Raw genomic sequence first — 19,911 nt, 5'->3', positions numbered from 1 at the left:
TGTACAGAACTGCTCCTTGTCATGATAGCCTGGCATTTCGCTCGTATTCATGAGTTCACTGTGTATTCTCCCATTTATATCATTTTTCATAGCATTTTTCGAGGTTAATGCGGATATCTCGAAATTTTGACCGGAAGAACCAAAGGCAAAAATCATTACCGAAAGGTGATAGGGGCTCCGAGCAAGCATTTTGTTCCTATACTGAGTGCCGAACGCGGTCACGCTCGAAGAGCGAATACAAAATTCCTGCGGACGCAGCCGTTTTTCGCCTTGTGAGCAGTCATGTGAGTGCCGCTCACGCGCGCAGGGGCTGATGGTTATTATCGGGCATTCAGTTCAGCCAGTTAAGCGTGGTTCGGGCAGTTGCCCTTCGCACGTGCATAGCGGCAAGAGCGATTTATTGATTGTGTGGTTCTGTTTTGTGGCGCTATGCGCACAAAGCGTTGATTGATTTTTATTGTGTATGTGGGGTCCGCAACGCTTGCTCCACAACAAAGTTGAATGCAACAGTGGTGACCAACGGCTTATGCGATGCGTTCAGCAGCTCGAGTACGCTTTTGTCGGGCCGAATGCCAACGCGAAGCAGGCAAGCATTACTTCCAAAATCATAAAATTCAGTTTTTTCTGAGAATTCTTTTGCGTTTATTACAAAAGCTGCCCTTGTGCAGTGGAGCGTCGACGGGCGCGACAGGCCGAGGGCCACCAAAACATTTTCGCTAGTCGCTGTTGCGCTTGGGTTTTTAGAAAATTTTGTGTCTGACTCGGAAACAGCTCGCGAGGCAGCCAATCGCACAAGGCTTTGGGCTACTCAATTTCTGTCCTGGCTGTAGTTTTTATTTTTTGCGAGCGAAGTTTGTTTTTCTAGTCCGGTTTGAGCGAAGAACCTGCAGACGCTCACTTCGTCTGATCCGTGCATATGTGGACACATTGAGACGATTCAGTAAAAGGTTGGTAGGGTAGTAAAGGAAAATAAAAAGGCTAGTGTGGCTAGATATTAATTTTCGAAAGGAGCAGGAGAAAGCCACTGCTTGCAATGCAAGTATGCATCTGTAGCAGCACACCGTTGCGCTGCGACCTTCTTTATTTTTTTTTTTAATGAGATGCGTAAAAAAATTTTTCAGTGTTATTGTATTTCAAGCTGTGCAGTGTTAGAAATGGGATACAGTTGAATCCCGCTATAACGAAATTCACGGTGCACGAAAAAAAATTCGTTCTCGCGGAACTTCGTTATCGCAAAAATTTGACGTGAAACGCAGAAAGAATTGCCCAAGCAGCAGCAAAGGCGTTTAATGCCAAAAATCTGTAAGCTTGGTTTGCTTACGCTTCACGGCGAGCAACGCCGTCACGCGATTTTCGCACTCGGTCAGCAAACCCATTGCAACATCGTCGTCTCGGACAGCAACGAAATTCCTGATGACATCAAAAGCGTCCATCACCTGTACGGCGGTTGCCGCAGCCGGCGCTTCCTGTACGTCGTCGTCTTCTTCATCGGAAGAGTCCTTATCATTCCGGGCAGCTTTTATGATCTGCTCATCACTCACATCTTCGTGAACAACAACACAAGCGTCAGCGCCGATGTATTCGTCGAGCTCGAGATTAGGCGGCACGGTTCCTATTTCTCCCAGCGTTTTCCAGGCGGCCGCGATCCCCGGAGCCGGTGACGCCTCTTCGTCGTCGTCTGTAACGCCTGGTGTTAGGCCAGCAGAGTGTACGGGTCGACCTTCGGCAAATCCGGCGTGTCTGAAACAGTTCACAATTACTGAGCGCCCCAGTGTGCTCCAGGCAGCAGACATAATCTGCAGTGCCACGTACAAGTCCACCTTCGTGTCTCGGCCGGTTTCAGTGTTAAAAAGCAGCCGCTGAATTAACCTCCCGCGGTAAGCGCGCTTCAGGCTAACAATCACGCCCTGATCGAGAGGCTGTAAGACAGACGTGCAATTGGGAGGGAAAAACCTCAGCTCCGTGTTAGTGAGCTTGACTTCGTCGGAGTGATGCGCTGAACAATTGTTCAAAAGCAAGCAAACTTTACGGCCCTGCCGCTTCATGTCGCGGTCGAATGCCATCATCCACTCGGTGAAAATAGCGCGGGTCATCCATGACTTGTTGTTCGCCTTGTACTGCACAGGTAGGCTACGAGTTCCCTTAAAACAGCGCGGCTTGGCACTTTTGCCTATGACTAACGGCGGACGCTTGTCCGAGCCATCCATGTTTGTGCAAAGCAGCACTGTGATGCGTTTTTTGCTGTGTTTGCCGCCGTGACAGCGCTGCCCCTTGAAGTCGAGCGTCCTAGCCGGCAACATCTCGTAGAATAGCCCGGTCTCGTCGGCGTTGTAAATGTCTGCAGGCGCGAAGTTGCTTAAAATTCCGGCCATGTTACTCGCCTTCCAAGCAGCTGCTCCGTCCACGTCTGCTGACATTGACTCGCCGCACAACACTTTTCCAACGATGTTATGGCGGGCCTTGAAACGGTTTAGCCAGCCAATGCTGGCTTTAAAATCATCAATGCCAAGTAGGCATGCATAGTTCAAGGCTTTCTGCTGGACGATGCTTCCGGACAAGGGGACGTTGCTGGCTCGTGCTTCCACAAACCACGCATGCACTGCTTTGTCCAACTCTTCATGGAGGGGCCGCGTCACCTTTTTGTGCTTCGAGGATGTGCCTGAAGCAAGTGCCATTCTCACGCTGTCCTTATTGCCTAGAATCGTTGACAGCGAACTTGCAGGAATTCCGAAGTCTTCAGCAATTGCCGCTTTCTTCCTTCCGCTTTCTGCTTGGGCGATTATTTGAGCTTTTTGCTCAAGGGAAAGAGTTTTGCGTTTTTTCACTTGCGTTGCCATCGTGTCCTGCGGATGAAAACTCGTCGTTGTCGAAGAGAAAGGCAGCGAGTGAACAACGCGACCACGACACAAAGCCAAAATGGCGGAACTGCAATCACGTGATTTCATGCTTAATGTGGCTTTGGATTTGACTTGGACTTCTCGCCAATAAAACTAGTTTCGGTTTCGATTTTGAACGCGAAAATTTCGTTGAAGCGGAAACGCTCTGCAAAAATGGTTCGTTGTGCAGAGAAATTTAGGCCATTAATTCTTATAGGATACTCGCGGGGAATAAAAAATTATTCGTTGTCGCGGAAATTTCGTTGTGGCGGTATTCGTTGTGGCGGGATTATAGCATAACTGTACTCTCCGTGACCGAACGACAACGGGGCGATAACAAAGCCACGCTGAAAACGTGCCTCTGTCGAAGAGTCCCGTAGCTCCGTGCTGTGTTCACCAGCGCCAACGACAGGCGCTGGTGGTGGCGGTGCACGATGGATCGCTAGTGGTTGTCGCCAGAAATTTTCGGCATTTTGCTTAAAGGAGTATAGACACGTACATTTTCTGTTCCGGTATTTTTGCTTTAATCGATCCACAGTGGTCCAAAACAGAGGGACTGCGACCCAAAAAGCCCCAGCACAGATCAATTAATTTGTTATCAGTGCATTTATCAGGGCCAGTTTCGGTTTCGATCTCTCCGGACACGAGCGCGCGATGACGTCAAAGATACAAGAACGCCACACGAGCGCCCCCTACTGGCAAGGTAGGCGATCGCGTAAGCACAAAATCTGATGACGCATTCGGGTCGCGTTTTTCGTCTGCTTGCTGTCGCATGTGCAAGAAAATATCGTCGTCGAGCAGCGCTTCAGCGTAGCATAATTAGTACTGTGACGTTGTTTCGCCCAATAGCGTGGATGTTACTAACATTGCCGGGCACTTTAATCCCGACCCGCTCGCCTGCGACTCAAGCGACGAAGCAGGAATCAGCAGCAGCCACGAAAGCTTGGTGGGTTGACGCGCAGGAAATGTCAATTGGTAGGAATGTTGAACAGAGGAACCGTGAAGATGCTGCTTTATCAGTCCGGTTGGCCAACACTGTGAGCCAAGCTGTTCTAAAAAAATGTTTTAGTAATGACGCGATCAGCCACCGTAACCGTAAGCTCTCCCTATGGCTCCCGTGCTCACGTCTGTTCATGCGCTGATTGGTCCCGACGCGGCAGGCCTGCGTGCCACCGTCCAAGCATGTGGCGTCATCTGGCGCAGTCAAGGCAATCTGGGTGCGTAAAGCCGTGGCCGCCGCGCTCGACTCCGAAGTCATAACTGCCTCATAGCATCCGCTATCGGTAATCTAGCTATCGCAGATTGCTGTTCATTCGCTTACATAGCTATTTGTACAAAGGACTATCAGTCACGATTAAATTGCAAGGATTATTCAGCCAATACGGAGGTACTGGTAGAAATAATTACAGTGATACAAGCGAACTTTTTTTTTCCTACAGCTGCTGCCCGGTGCGACTTTAGGTGCGACGCACCTGATGTCTGCTAGCTCCGCTGCTGAAGGCATCGCGCAAAGCAAGAAATTATTTTACGAGATGGGCTTGCCAGTAAAGCGGCGATAAACTCCGACGTTTATTACAGCGTTAGCCCGTTCCGAAGCGCCTTTCGCTGGCGCTTCGATGTGAAACCAGCTAGGGCTAGCGATGTCTAGGATAGGTGGGGAGCGCCGCAGTATGTTCCCGGCACGCCATCGAGAGGCACCGTTGCCGTAAGCCCTGCACTTGTGCAGGCATGCTGTTGGGGCCTGAGTTTAGCAAGCAGTCTCCATACGTACACCGGTGAGGTAATTGTAACATGCACCAACAAAGAAGCCATCGAGTAAAGCGAGCAGAAGCGGAGTTCTTTTTCAGGGCACGGCCGGAAGCGGCGGCGGCGCTGTTCGAGTCCGGCCATGTGTCGTCACTGCTCTTTGCTTTGCCGACTCCACGTCACAGTTGTTTGATGACGTCATGTTGTTTACCTATGTACACATTTTCGTCACAGAGATGTCGATGCCAATGGGTTTTGAAAAACGCAGTACTTGCCTGGCTTGTTTTTAAAATCAAATTAAAATATCTTCGTGGAAACGTGCGAGGTTGGGATTGCTTGGGGAGCATCTCTGTATAACCAGGAAAGCAGTCTTATTCCTTCCGACGCTTCAAAAAATGGTGTCTATACTCCTTTAACTCGAAACTCCGCTTATCTCGCAATTTTTCCCGGATTTTACAACTTCGAGTTAACAAGTTTACTGTATTCTAAAGAAAAAACAAATTAAAAGTGGATTCCCACGGAGTGCTTCAAGTAAGCCGCTCAGTTTTTATAGGCTTTAGATTTTTTTTTATATAGGAGCTGTTCTTTTGTCACTAAAGAATGTGTGCTCATTTCTTGTTGTTTGAGAGGTTGTAAGGGAGGAGGAGGAAGATGAGGAGGAAAGGCAGGGAGGTTAACTGGTAAAAGAAACCGGTTTGCTACCCTGCACAGATATCTTGTAAATATATCTGCATGGACAAACCAGTTGAATTCAGCTTTAGTGACACTGTAAGGGTGTGTTGACGGCAGTGCTTAATTTTATCGATTAGTCTAAACCAGACTTTTCATTTCTTTTTGCATTGACTATGCAGTATTTCTTGTGCCCAAGGATGCGGGATCAAAGCTCAGCTGTGGCAGCCACTCTTCAATGGTGGCAAAGAGCTAGGCGCCCGTGTGCTGTGCGATGTCGGTGTATTTTAAAGAACCCCAGGTGGTCGAAATTTCCGGAACCCTCCACTATGGCGTCTCTCATAGCTTGAGTCGCTTCTGGACGTTAAACCCCAGAAACCAAACCAGAACTCAAAATTCTTGTTTAACTTGTCAGAGAATTCTAGATAATACGATTTACCTTAAAGTTTGCTCTAGCTGCACACCCTTTGGCCATGGTTTCTTTGGTTCATCATGGCTGCAGCCTTCTCTGCCTGGCAAAGGTGCCACGAGAAAAATGAGTTTTATTTTCCTTTGGCAAATAGGTATGCCGAGCAGAAGCTAAAAGAGGAGGAGCAGCGTGCAGCCAAGTATCTGGAGTCGCAATCGGGCTCGGTACCTGCCCTGACAGAGTGTTGTGTGAGCGTCCTGGTGACGGCCTTCCGGGAGCCCATTCTGGCCGAGTGCCCTGGCATGATCCGTGCGGGCGAGACCCTCCGGCTGCAGCTCATGTTTGGCTTGATGGACCGCGTGCCGGATGGCGTGCTGCCCATGTTGCACGACCTTGAGCAGCATGTGCTCTCCCAGGGCTTGGCCGACATGCTAGCCTCGGCTGACATCATCACCCAGGTGAGCGCACATCCTTCCTAGTTGGTTTTGCTTGAATTTGCTGGCAGCGAAATCTCATATGGCAGTGACCATGACCACTGGATTTATTGATATGATAAGCACTTTCGTAATAAATGTACTTCCCGCATTATAGTCGTTAAAGTTTGTTCTTCCCTTATAATAAATGTACAGGGTCATCCACTTTTAGCCATAACACTGCTTCTGCTGCTTTCAAAGTAACACTGTTTCCGACGCAGGTACCTATCGTAGGAAAGCTATATAAGCACAGAAGGACCCGGAGGTTGTACTTCACAAGGTCTGATACTTAGCTTTATCGCATGGCTGGGTCGCGTGCAAGGGCACTTTGAAAGCAGTGACCGTGTTGTAGCTAGAAGTGGACGACTCTGTACCCCTCAAACTCATGCATAAGGTTTTTGGCATAGTATGTTCGTTATGTTTGAGCTGGGCAGGAAATAGCTGGAAATGTGGACTTGTGTAATGACAAAGGCAGCTCGAAGCAGAAATGGAAATGAAAATGCCAGAGGCCAGTAAGCCAGAGGCAGAATAAAGACTAAAAAAGAAATTTGGCAGAGACACTTAAGACTGCTTACATGTTTGATTGCAAAATTATTATAGTTTTGTACGTGAAATGTTTCTGAGATCTTTTTACCAGTTCTTTCTGCTGGTATAGTACTCGGTGAATACATTTGCTTATTCAATATACCCTGTTATACTTCATGCGGTGTCTGGGAGCCGGAATCGCTGAAACCTCGGTTTGAAGGCAAGTTGTACAAGTGGAGGTACATATGTCGTCAGTTCAAATCTTTTTCGCAAGCTAGCCTTCAATTTGACTAGCAGATGTACGCTATGTGCAATGAAAGATCATCTGACACCACCTGGAAATGTGTACGTCGGTTGGCTGCATCACAGTATTCATAAAAATGTTTGGGGTGACTGCCACCACATGGGGGACTGCCAGTGGTGACACACAGCATGTTCATGCAGCACTAAATATGAACCGCAAAAATGCTTTTCTCCAATCAACTGCTCATTTATGTGCGCTTAAATTAGTGTGTAGATGACATCGTTTTTAGTTTTAAGTACACACCTGAATGTCCGACTTGCCTGGTTCAACCAGAATAATTAGAAACCCGCGTCATCTGAAGTATTGGTGACCCAAAACAAGCAGGTCTCGCATACCTGAATATCCGGAATGTCTGCGGAAAAATTACCATCATTTAATTCAGCAGGCATGATCAAAACTTTATGAACCATTGAAGTAGCTTGTGGGAACAGCGTTTTCTTTAGTCAGTACAATTAAACCTAATTATATGACCCGCCGGGGTGGCGCAGTGGTTACGGCGCTCGACTACTGTTCCCAAGGACGCGGGATCGAATCCCGGCCTCGGCGGCCGCTTTTTGATAGAGGCAAAAAGCTAGGCGCCCGTGTGCTGTGCGATGTCAGTACACATTAAAGAACCTCAGGTTGTCGAAATTTCCGGAGTCCTCCACTACGGCGTCTCTCATAGCCTGAGTCACTTTGAGACGTTAAGCCCCACAAACCAAACCAAACCTAAACCTAATTATGTAACGAAATTGTAAAATGTCCGTGATTTCACGTTACACCTAGGCTTTCGTTACGTCCAGTTTTTACATGAAGAGCCAAAAGAACAGGTGCAGAGCGAAAACGAGGTTAAGATTTTGTTATAAAGGAAACCACCTTGAAAGTGTGCAGTAAATCAGAGATATTCGAAGTTATAGAAGTGGTGAAACATTATGCGATCGCACTGAGAGAGAGCGTGGCACAACTGCAGCGGCCATGCATCGCAGATGCCTCAACTATCCTCTACCTCTACCGTGGCTCGCACAACGTGTCTAGGAGGGAGTGGGGAGAGGACATTGGAAGAGGAATCGGAATCTGTCTGAGAGAGACTGCGCACGTTCTTGCCCGCGTCTTCACGCATGTTTCCGCTCGCCCACCACCGTTGCCCTATGAAATTGACTCTGCCTCGTGTCGCGGCGCGCTCTGCTGTTCCCGCTACCGATGGGAGCCCGCGTAACCGCATGGCAGGGATGGGCGCACACTGCTTGACCCATGTCTTTTTCTTTGTTCTGTTATTTTTCACTGGTTTTGAGCATGAGCTACTGTAGTGCTACATACCGATAGTGATAGCAGTGGAGACTGCTGCATTTTCCACGTAAATGTGCCGTCGGCTCTGAAATGCAGCGCGTTGTATCAACTGTGGTTGCTTGTTGCTATCATAGACGTTCCTCTCACGTCAGTTCATGCTTTGTCGCCCTGAAACTTGCAGGGTTCTGCCAAATTTTCAGTAATTCAGCACTAGCTAAGAGACATATATTATGTTGAGGCATGAAAAGGAAAGAAAAATAAAGAGCCTCTGCCCATTCAGTCAGCACCGACAGTTTGTTACATCAGGGTCAACTGCCGCGAAATGTTCGTTACATGGTTTTGAAATATGCGCACTTGAATGGGGGCGACGTTGCGGAACTAAAGAACTTCGTAATATTGAGGAAATTGCTACATGGAGGTTCGTTACATCAAGTTTAACTGTATTGTTAAAGCAGCCGAAAAAGCATCTTCGAATTAGATGCTCAAGAACGGTGGCTCATTCTCCCACTAATCATTGCAGCTTCAATGTGAAATAGTCATTTCACAGGTCAGTTAAACCTCAATATGACGAAGTCGGTAGAGTGTGCCGTTTACTTCGTTAAATTGAAATTTAGCAACATCGACATTTGTGATTTGACATGCACAGAACCCACCAGAAAATTTCACAGACCATTCAGAGAGAAAACCTTGAAATGCGGTGGAACTATCCATTATGTGCGGGGTGGAGACGACGCGGACATATATTTTTGGTTGCTCCATCATTGCCGCCCAACTAAACTTCAAGTTCCCGATCTCATAGCCGATTCGACGCCGCATTCGACCGCCGCCGCTGCAGCCATGTGTGAGCCAAAGAAATGAAGGCCAGCGGCGGACCATTCTGGCATTTTCGCATTGCTTTCTCCAAGTCAGTGACGGCAAAAACGGTGCCCTCCCTCTCACCTGATGAACTGAAACCAATTTCAGGATGATTGTTGCTTTGCGAGCATGCGCGTCCTTGTCCGTGTGTGCGCATAGTGTCCAGGTGGAAAGTCAGGTTGTCAGGCGGAGAGGTGTGCCTGCCCTTCCATTTTTTGTTCCGAGTTTTCGCACTTGTGGCACAATTTTTCCAGTGGTTCGTTTCGAGGCAGCAGTGAAATTTTGCTACGTTGAAAGTGCAATAAAATTTTCTTTGTTATACTGAGGCTAAAAATACGATGTGTTCTATAGACCCAAAGTTGTGAAGAGCAAAATGCTTCATTACTTCGAGGATTTCGTTGCAATAAAAGTTCGTCACATCAAGGTTTATCTGTACACACTTGATGGTGCCTCTAGCATCGGCTGTGCAAAAGCTGCTTATTTTGGGTCACTGATGCTGCAGATGACTTGGCTTTCTGATTTATTCTCACATCAGTCAGACGAATGCATCATCCAAACTTGTTAGAAATTGTAGGCTGTCATGCCATCTGCACCAGATTTCTGTGTAAATAAACGAGCAATTTAATCAAGAGAATTGTTTTGTGATTTGCGTTTAGTGTTGCAACTGTTACTATAGCATTGTCTGAAGTGTTGGTAGCATCAGCCACGGATTGGTCTGTCACAAGGTTATGACATCATAGCTTTTCGGATGTTAGAGTTGCTCCGTGACATATTTTTATGACCACTAGTTGGGTACGAACGCCCCTGCTCGTCTTTTAATGGGACATGTAATGCTTTCGCTTTAAAAAATATTTGCACCGCAGGATTTTTTTTGTCCCTGTCCTTTAGTACTGCTTTACTTGCTTTGATGCAAACCAACTAGCTCATTGCACTGCACAACCGGTGTTTGACTTTAAGAGCCTAAAATTGGGGCCTGTCTACCTGTAGACTGATACACTGATGGTGATGCAATCTCTACTGGAATCTTTTTTAAGCCTCATCTTTCTCTCTCCCATGTTCTGGTAGTCAGCCCTGTCGTGATTGATCCTGTTCAGTTATTTTTCTAACTTGAGGCTCCGTGATGCTAAAGTGTGGTGGGCGTATTGTTCCAAGAATTCTTTGCATGGTAAGAAACAGTGGCTAAAGTTAATTAGTAGCCCTCTATGCGGGGTGGCACCTAGTCCCCCCGCATTGGCACATTGGCATTGGCAACTTTGGCACATTGAGATTTGTTAACTTTAGTAGGGCCTGGGGTTTGCAATTATATTGGCTCTGTTTGAACTGTCTACCTTATGTACATATCTCTGTTCATTGAACTGATGCTACGTAATGACTGGTTTGGCTTATTCAGCTTAGAATGTGTTCTCTTCTAGCATTAGGAGCACTAGCTGCATCTGCAGGTCACGCAGAATTTTCATTACAGTGAGTGGAAATTGTTTTTTTTTTTTTTTTTTTTTTTTTAAAGCTATTTTGTGTAGTTGGAGACAGTGGAATTGATGGGGGGGCGACTGGTTGCTTGTGAAAGTTCTTCTTTAGCAAACTTGCTTCACCTTGGGAGCACATTTCGGCCTCTTTATTTTGCAGGACTCGGAAAAGTATGTGGAACAGCTTTTGGACTTATTCCAAAGGTTCAGCAAGCTAGTCAAGGAAGCATTCAACGATGATCCCAGGTTTTTGACTGCGCGAGACAAAGTAAGTCCTCCGGTGTACGTATGTGTGTAGCTCTGTATTTCGTGATGCTATTTTTTTAAAGTTCATCGAACAGTTTTTTTCTTTGCCTACTGTCTGAACAGGCTGCGCATGTAAAGTAAACGCATAGTTAAACTAACTTCGTTCATGTATTGCTAGTATATTACTTGCCTTTAACACACATGTTCAACAACATTTCTTTCCAGGCATTCAAGCAGGTTGTGAATGACACCTCGGTGTTCCGGCTTGAGCTTCCATCTAAGCAGAAAGGGTGGGTGTATTTCACATGCGTTTGATTCTGTGTTCGGTTGCTTATTATTAGGTGTGTGTCAAATAGTAGCAATCTTGTGTATATGAATACAGTGTACTTTCTATGCCATACATATAGATTGGACAAATCAGTGTGCGAGAAATTTGGAATATTCAAAAATCTTGAAATATTCGACAGTAAGTGAATACTGCCCTGACGTTTGTAAATATAACTGTGGCAAAGCCATGTTACCTCGACAGCTTATTCAAAGAAAGAGTTTAAAGTACAAGGAAAACAGTACGCAGGCATCCTGTTTGCTTTCTTGTCCATTATTTATCATGCATTGTGTCCCTCATAGCCTGAGAGTCGCTTTGGGATGTTAAACCGCATAGACCATGTTTATCGTGCGGACTAGTCACATTCTGATGCTGCTTAGGCTTGAGCGTCGTGCAGAATTCCTCAAGTGGGCACTTCCACTTATCAGTTGATGAGGACGAAACAATCTCAACAGGCACTTGTCAGCGGCGGTCTGCGGTAAAGTCCACACATGACAGCTGTCACCTGTAGGGCAACCGATTGAGTTAACGTGCCACAGACCACCGTTTTTCAGTTTTAACCGACTCCGTAAATTTTTTTTACTAGTGGGTGTATATTGTTGTTTTTGTGTTAAAACTGAAAAGTACACATCCTAATTGTAGTCAGTTTTTTTCTTTAAATGAGACTTTACTGTAAATCCTTGAATAAGATGGAACGCACAAATAAGGTGGAACGTTTTTCTTGTGTCCGTATTTTGCTACATTTTTTGTTTTGAATTTGAAGGCCTGGATATGAGTGAGAGGTTGGCATTTAATAAAAAGCTTGTTGCCCAAACCAGAAAAACAAAGAAATGCTTGCAGAACAAAAAACTTGTGAACTGCGGAAAAAAACCAAGACTGGTTCATTCATAAGCAGTGTTGCTTGATTGTGACAGCAGGGCACGCTGGAGGGCGAAGTTTCGTGGCACATATTTATGGCTATTGGGGGTTTCTCGAGGCAAAAATGTTAGAGAACCGCAGGGACGTTAGTTATTTGATTGATTGAGTCACTCTATGAATAACCAGCCTGTCAGTCAACTTATTAAAAGGCCCCTTAAATTCTACTTGCGGTAACCTTCTAATGCAAGGAATCCATAGAGGGGGGCCTTTTATTCGAGTGAGATTTAAAAGCTTTGTGTGGAGCGTATAATTTACGAATAGTTTTTAGAAAGTGCTCCTAGCGACCGCTCGCAACTGATCTGGGCAATACATCTCTGCGCGTAAACCTCCCCACTGTTGTCATTGTGGCTTGCCACTCACTCATAGGACGCTGCCAAATTACTTGGATAGAAAGGGGCGTGATGGAGTGTCATTGTGGCTTTTTTTCTTTTTTTTTTTTTCCCTGTGCACTGCCTTGGGCAGGGTTGAGGAGGCAGAGAAAGAATATAATTTTCGATTACCCATATGTTCGGCTCTGCGTTTTCTAGTTTCAGTAAATACTAGCTTTTCATGGACCCTTTGATGCGAGAGCATTTCATATATCGTGAGAAACCTGTCGGTTTCGGGATCTTATTGTGATGCATTTGTTGCGATAACCTTTGTTGTACCGTATATAGATGTAGTGGTACATTTGTAGCGGTAGCAGACATTTGCAGAGCATAATTTTTTCTTAAAGGGTCTGTCGGAGACGAGAATAAAAATATTGTCATATTTTGGTATGTGTCACCACATGGTAACAACGAATAGAGGACTCGCAGTGTAGGCAAGGATTTTTACTTTAGAACTGGACAAGAAAGTCAGGCCTGAGCGTATGGTAGCGCCATGCCATGTTTTCTTATTGTGGCTAACCTTGTAAACACTTGGAGCCTCAGAAGTGAATATACTACATTCCATGTGCCACTGCACCATACAGGCATTTATTTTTGTTCATATTAACTTAGGACTGCCTACTTTTCTCTCTTTCAATAGATAACACTGACTGTTATCATATAATCTTGCTTCATCCTTTTTTAAAATGCACAACTATTGCCCCCTTTATTACTTGTAACGGCGCTAACACCAGAAAAAAAAAGCACAGTTGTTGATGTCTGTGACAGATATTGCAAGTTTTATCTTATTTTTTCAGTTGATATCCTCCGATGTCATAGCTTGTAGACGCTGTCTACCAGCAGTAAAACGGAGACTACCGTATGGAAAATGGTAGTCTCACCCCAGGCATTTGTTAATTTGGGAAAGGAGCTTTTTGTTGATGCAAGAAAAAAGAAAATATCAGTAGACTTTTCTTTTTAGTTTTGTTATCGGTTTGATTTGCCATTCTTTTTAACACCCAGGGTGGCAAACAAGACGCAGCCCGAGTCCAGATGTCCTGAGCTTTTGGCTAACTACTGTGACATGTTGCTGCGAAAGACTCCGCTGAGCAAGAAGCTCACATCTGACCAGATTGAAGCTAAACTAAAAGAAGTGGTGAGTTCTTGGTGCAGGATTTTTAGCAAAGAAGCTTTAAGATCATATCTCAAACCGTGGTGGCCGCTTTTCGATGGAGGGAAAAATTAAGGCGCCCATGCACTGTACGAAATTGGTGCACTTTAAAGAACCCCAGCTGGTGGAAATTGCCGGAGCCCTCGACTAGTCTCCTGTACTAGCAATAGTTAACGGCACAATGGTGCTACTACATAATGTGCTTCTGTCATCAACACCTGTTTATTTGGGTACTGTCACTAATTAAATACAGTTAAATCTCGTTACAAGAGACACTGTTATGAGAGACACTCGGTTATAAGACACACTTGAAAATGGTTTGGTTGGCTTTCCTATGTCTGCCATGTTAACAACGTTGCATGCAAGAGACATGGTTACAAGAGGCACTTGGTTACTAAGGACAACTTTTTCAGGTTTCTGAAATAAATTTTTCACTATTTAGAAGAGACACAACCCAGGTGTGCTCACGCAATGCAGCTGAAGCGTACCAATTCATAAATGATGCACTTCAGATTCCCTTAGCTAAATTCTGTTTCATTTCAGCATAGTTTTTGTTGTATATGTCAGGAACTGAGAAGGAGTGCTTCCCCATTATTGGGAAGTCTAAACGACCTCATTGTTTCAGCCACTGGCATTGCATTACTGTCACCTTCGAAGCAAATCAAAATGCATGAATGACATCCAGCATATTTAACTCCTCGCTGTTAAAATTTGATCACAAGATGAAAGCTCGGAATCCCGATGCCTTTCTCTTTTTGGACAATGCTTCTTGCAGCACCAAAGTTATCGTGCTCAAAGCCACCGAAGTAATTTTTTCCCTCCAAACTCCACACCCTACTTTTAACCAATAGACAAAAGCATTATGCATTCTGTCAAGTTGCTCTACAAAACAAGGTTGGTAGAACGCCTGTTACTCGACAGGCAGCAAGGCTGTACAATAGTAATTGATGAAAGTTTGCTGTTCAGGTGATTTCAGGTGTCCAGATTGGCCTGAGAAGTGAAGCTGTGACAAACCGTTTCATACAAGCAGGCTTTAAATGTAATGACATAATGTAAGAGTGCCCATATATGAATACTGTGGAAAGCTTCCTTTAAGATGAAGCTTGGGCGAGCATCCAAGAGACTGCTGAGGTACCAGAATCTATTGAGGAATTCGTATCTGCAGATGCAGATCTTTTGTGCTTCCGATGAGCTTACAGACTGCAATTATCGCGCAGGTAACTGGCACATGTGCCATAGAGGATGACTACGAGGACACTTCAGAGGAAAAGTGTCAACATCTCAGGGTGACGAGCATGTAAGAGTGCTTCAAAGGTATTAGAGCAACAGGAAGGCTTGCAAAGTGAAGTGCTTTACTACCAGAATTTGGGAAAAAATACACTCTGCACTCACAAAAATACATACTAGTATGAATAACTTCTTTAAGCTTTCCTGAACAATTCGCTGGTAATGCTTGTGAATGCATTTATATGCTGATGTGCAGTAAACTGATCAACACAGTGCTCTTAGAATTTTTGGTTAAAGATGTCTCTTGCTTACAAGAGACATCTTTTTCGGGTCCCTTGAGTGTCTCTTGTAACGAGACACTCAACATATACTAGGTCAGAGATTACAAACCTGACTAACATACACCTTGGTATGTACTATTCGTATGGTGTTAAATGTCCCGCAACATTTGTGCGCATTGTGCTTTGTGATTAATTGCATCTGTTTTATTTAAGCTTGTTGAATTGTTAGGGAGCGGCAAGCCACTCAAAACAGGAGCACAGGGAACAGAAAGATGTTCGATGACCGTGAGATGACGTTTAATGAAGTGTTAGCGGGCCTTCCGCGAGCGCTCCTGCCCGTGCCACTGCCCGCTTCTTCCTCCTTCCTCATCCGTAATGATATACTCAATAGTTTAGAATATCATACCTGCCAGGTCTCCCGAATCTTGATGCTTTTGTACGATTGTACGACCAAAACAGAAATCTCCCGGAAATGCTCCCACGTTTGGCCAAATCCTTTTTGTAGTCTGGCCACATAGCTCTAAGGCTATCTACCGCTTGACACCGACTGACATCATGATCAGTGAAAAGTCTAAAAAGCATAGTCGGCCAAGTGCAGTAGTTAAAACTGCCAGAACTACTTTCACCTTGCTGTTTAAGACTGTAGCGTCGCCAACGCTTGGGGCGGTTCAGGCGTGCCGCTAAGGTCGGGTTTTGTCTAAAGTTCCAGTGGCTTAATTTCTGCCTATAATGTTTCTACACTTAACACTGGTTTTTGCTTATGCAACTTCTGTGTTTGCTTGTGTTCTTTATTACCTTCGGCAGCTCAGTTGCATGGTCTAGTGCAGTTTCCAAGAGGCGTGCGTTGTGTGTTGTTTAGTGCCGCGTTAATGTAGTCTTCGGCCATGGCGCTAAGCAAAGAGCGCAAGAAATATCTTCAGGTCTTCCTAAGGCAGTATACTGCTGAGTTTGGATGTATTGTGCATTCTCGGAAAGGTGAGCATCACGTGTTTTGCACAGTTTGCAATTGTGACATCAGCATCTCGCACGGCGGCAGAACAGACTTGGCTACGCACATTTCGTCGAAGAAGCATTCAAGCAGCCTTCAGTGCCAAGGCAAGCAACAGCGTCTCCAAGATTTCTACGGTGCACAAAACAGCGATGTCATTCGTGCGGAGTGCTTGTTTACCGATTTCTTGTTGGAACATAACGTCCCGCTGAGCGCCTCTGAGCATGTGGGACCTCTGTTGCGCAAAATGTTCCTAAAGTCTGACGTTGCGAAGCGCTATGCATGTTCTAGAACCAAGACAACGGCTATTGTCGGTGAAATGGTGTGTCACGCACAAGAGAGCACGATGAGTGCCCTGAAAAAGTGTGTGTTTTCAGTTGCCGTGGATGGCAGTATAGACAGCCAAGTGCAGCTGTACCCGATCGTGGTTACGATAGCAAACTTCTTGCGCTGAGCACCCTAGAGGGCCAGTCAACTGGGCGCAATGTCGCCAGATTGCTGATAGACAATCTGAATGCCTTGGACATACCATTGTCTAACTGCATAGCTTTTGGCTCTGACAACGCCAACGTCATGCTGGGAAAGAAAAACGGCGTAGCGGCAGTGCTGACATGAAAACGTTATTATAATTGGCTGTCAGTGCCATTTAATCAACATTGCAGCAGAAAAATCGGCGTGTTGTCTCCCAGCGAAGGTGGACAAAGTCCTCGTAGATATTTTTTTTTATTTGAAAAAAAGTGCAAAAAGAAAAGCTGCCCTTAAGCATTTCCAAAAAATGCATAACGTTGAGTACCAAAAAATTCTGAAGCACGCACGAACCCGATGGCTGTCACTTGGGAAATGCCTGGAAAGGTTAATGAATCAGTGGGGACCTCTGTTGAGTTTTTTCCCTAATGAGGTGAAAAAAGAAGCCGCAAAGGTGCAATTTCTGTCATACTACCAAATTCCAAAGACTCCAGTGGTGTCGGCGCAAAGTACAGAATTGGAACACATGCCGTGCAAATTGAAGAGAAAAGGCAGCAGGTGCTGCACCAGTGGAAGTGAAAAAGGCTAAGGCCACTGATATGGTGGACCAGAGTAGGCCACCATGCATAACACGTGAAGAGAGGCTGTTTCAGTTTTTTAGCTTGGACCTCAAAAAAGCGGGCTGTCCTTTTTTGAATAACACCATTTCTGTCTTTGAGGCACTGAACTGTTGGCTGCAGTCTCAAGCTCCTCAAATACACGCATTGCAATCTTTACTTTTTGGGCTTCTTGAAGACCTCCTTTCAAGGTTTGTGCAGCCACACCTTCTAAAGCAACACAAGGACCTACTTACAGTTGATTACCATGACAAAGATGGACAGAAGGATGATGAAGACATTGTAGTGGGACTGGAAGCCAAACGTATTGTTCAGAAACTCAAGCCAAGTGAGCAAGAACAATTTTATGAAGCTTCGCGATTTGCATGAAGCTGGGATGAAACTTGACGGTTCAACAACAGAAGACGATGTGTTTGTCCCTTTCTTCCTCTGGCCTTGTGCCGTTGCGCTGCTTCACTAGATATGTCAGACCAACTCGCCCACCAGTTCTTGTTGTACAACTTTATTTCTTGTACAAGGGGCTCTATTTATGAAGCTGTTCGGGGGTACATGATCGCTGCCTGCGATTATATTCGCCTCAAATTCCCTTTGGCTGACAATGCAGTAATTCTAGAGTCACAGATCTGAAATCCATCGATACTATGTCCTTTCAGAATGTGCTTTTCTTTGTGGAGCGGTTTCCGGTCTTACTGCCACTAAAGCAGCAAGAGTCGAAAGACCAAGCTTTGAATTCTCTGGAAATGGAATTTGTCAAACTTCAGGCATTTGACATTCCCCAAAATGTGCTGCAAAAGGAACGTTCTGACAGGCAGTGGAGCGCCATCTCCCAGCTGAAGGGCGCTGATGGGCAAAAGAAATTTAGCCGTATCTTAGCAGTAATGTTTGGAAACCTTTGTATACCACACAGCAATGCTGAATGTGAGAGGCAGTTCAGTATTGTAAAAAAAAATCGCACCCAGTTCAGATCATCCATGTCCGACACAACCCTCAGTCACATTCTTTTGGCTAAATGTCGCAGGGGCGAACACTGTTACTCTCGGCAGTACTCAAAGGAATTTCTGAAAAGGGCAGCATCTGCCACATCGAAGATTCCACAACAGTGAGCAGTGATGTGGCACGTCAATGGTTTTCAAACAAAAACCACCCAATTCCCGCTCTTTTGAACCAAATAAAAACAACTCATTCAATATAAATGCCTAGTAACTCCTTCATTCCCCACCCCTCCCCGGTTCGATGAGATCTCCCTAATGCCTTTTCTGTGAACCTGGCAGGTATTGAATATGCACGAAAGTAATAACGATTTATTGTTTGATTCTATCTAGTATTTATTTATTTATTTATTTATTTATTTATTTATTTATTTCAAATACTTTCCAGGCCCGAAGGCATTACAGAAAGGAGTGGTACAGATAAAAACAAAATATACAGTGCATAGCTATACAATAATGAAATTATATGATGGTGGAAAATACAGTTTTCTTGAAATTTGCAACATCAGTAATGGCAGCGATGGAGGGAGGAAGGTCGTTCCTACGCTAGTTTTAGGAATAAAAGAATAATGACACATTTTTGTTCTCGAAAATGGAACACCAACTTTAAATACATGATCGGAACGGGATGAAATGTAAGAGGGGCTCGCAAAAAGATGATTCTTTAACAGAGGGTTATGATGATACATTCTCTGGAAAATACACAGTCGAAAACACTTTCGGCGTGAAGAAAGGTCGGGTAAGGCAAGTGTGTTTTTCATGGAAGTAATGCTAGCGTGACGAGAAAAGTTAAATAAGATGAAACGTGCCGCACGATTTTGAATGGATTCAAGTGTGTTTATCAGTGTGATTATATTAGGATCCCAAACTGCAGATGCGTATTCTAACTTTGGTCGCACTAATGTTTTATAAAGGGTTAGTTTTATCGGCAGAGGTGCGGTAGAGAAATTTCGACGCAAGTATCCAAGAGTCCTGTTGGCGTTATTGGTGACATGTTCGACGTGTCGATGCCATGACAAGTTACGTGAGATATGAACACCTAGGTATTTGTAAGAGTTAACAGATTCAAGGCGAATGTCGTGAAGAACATAAGTACGCTTGTTGTCAGTGATGCTAGTGCAACGTGATACATGCATTGTTTTACATTTATTAATGTTTAGTCGCATGAGCCATTTATCACACCAGTTAGATATGCTTGTGAGATCATGCTGAAGATAAATAGAATCAGTCTGGTTAGATATTTTGCGATAGATGACGCAGTCGTCTGCGAAAAGCCTAATAGAAGAATGAGAAATGCATTCAGGAAGGTCGTTAATGTATATTAGAAAGAGAAGAGGACCCAGTACCGATCCTTGTGGTACACCAGATGTTACGGAAGTGCGAGAGGAGGAGCAGCCGTTAGCAGAGACATATTGGGTACGATTTGATAAGAAACTTTTAATCCAGTTGAGTATGTTAGGGTCAATGTTAAGCATGCTAAGTTTAAGAATTAGGAGATCATGGGAAACAGTATCAAAAGCTTTCGCAAAATCCAAAAAAACACAGTCTACGCCAATGTTCAAGTCAGTGTGGGCAAATAGGTCATCAGTAAAACATATGAGTTGTGTTTCACATGAAAATGTCTTCCTGAAACCGTGTTGTTGCGCTGAAAAGAAGGAATTCGACTCAAGGAAATCAATCAGATGAGAATATATAATATGCTCCAAAATTTTACATGGTATACTTGTGAGTGATATAGGACGATAGTTATC

At 44.8% G+C, this 19,911-nt stretch overlaps 1 protein-coding gene across 2 annotated transcripts in view; it reads left to right on the top strand.

Annotated features, from left to right (window-relative positions):
- Cul5 (cullin 5) overlaps positions 1-19,911 on the top strand; it is a 53,343-nt gene that overhangs the window by 11,151 nt on the left and 22,281 nt on the right. For both annotated transcript variants that reach the window (XM_084595672.1, XM_084595677.1), the window contains exons 6-9: positions 5,855-6,158; positions 10,747-10,854; positions 11,058-11,122; positions 13,446-13,578. In XM_084595672.1, coding sequence (XP_084451798.1) covers positions 5,855-6,158; positions 10,747-10,854; positions 11,058-11,122; positions 13,446-13,578 — 610 coding nt within the window. The remainder of the gene's footprint in view (positions 1-5,854; positions 6,159-10,746; positions 10,855-11,057; positions 11,123-13,445; positions 13,579-19,911) is intronic.

The sequence above is a fragment of the Amblyomma maculatum genome, chromosome 1 (genome assembly GCF_055883805.1).
Source record: "Amblyomma maculatum isolate TAMU_Amacu chromosome 1, ASM5588380v1, whole genome shotgun sequence".
NCBI lineage: Eukaryota > Metazoa > Arthropoda > Arachnida > Ixodida > Ixodidae > Amblyomma > Amblyomma maculatum.
This window is presented reverse-complemented; position numbering and strand designations above follow the sequence as displayed.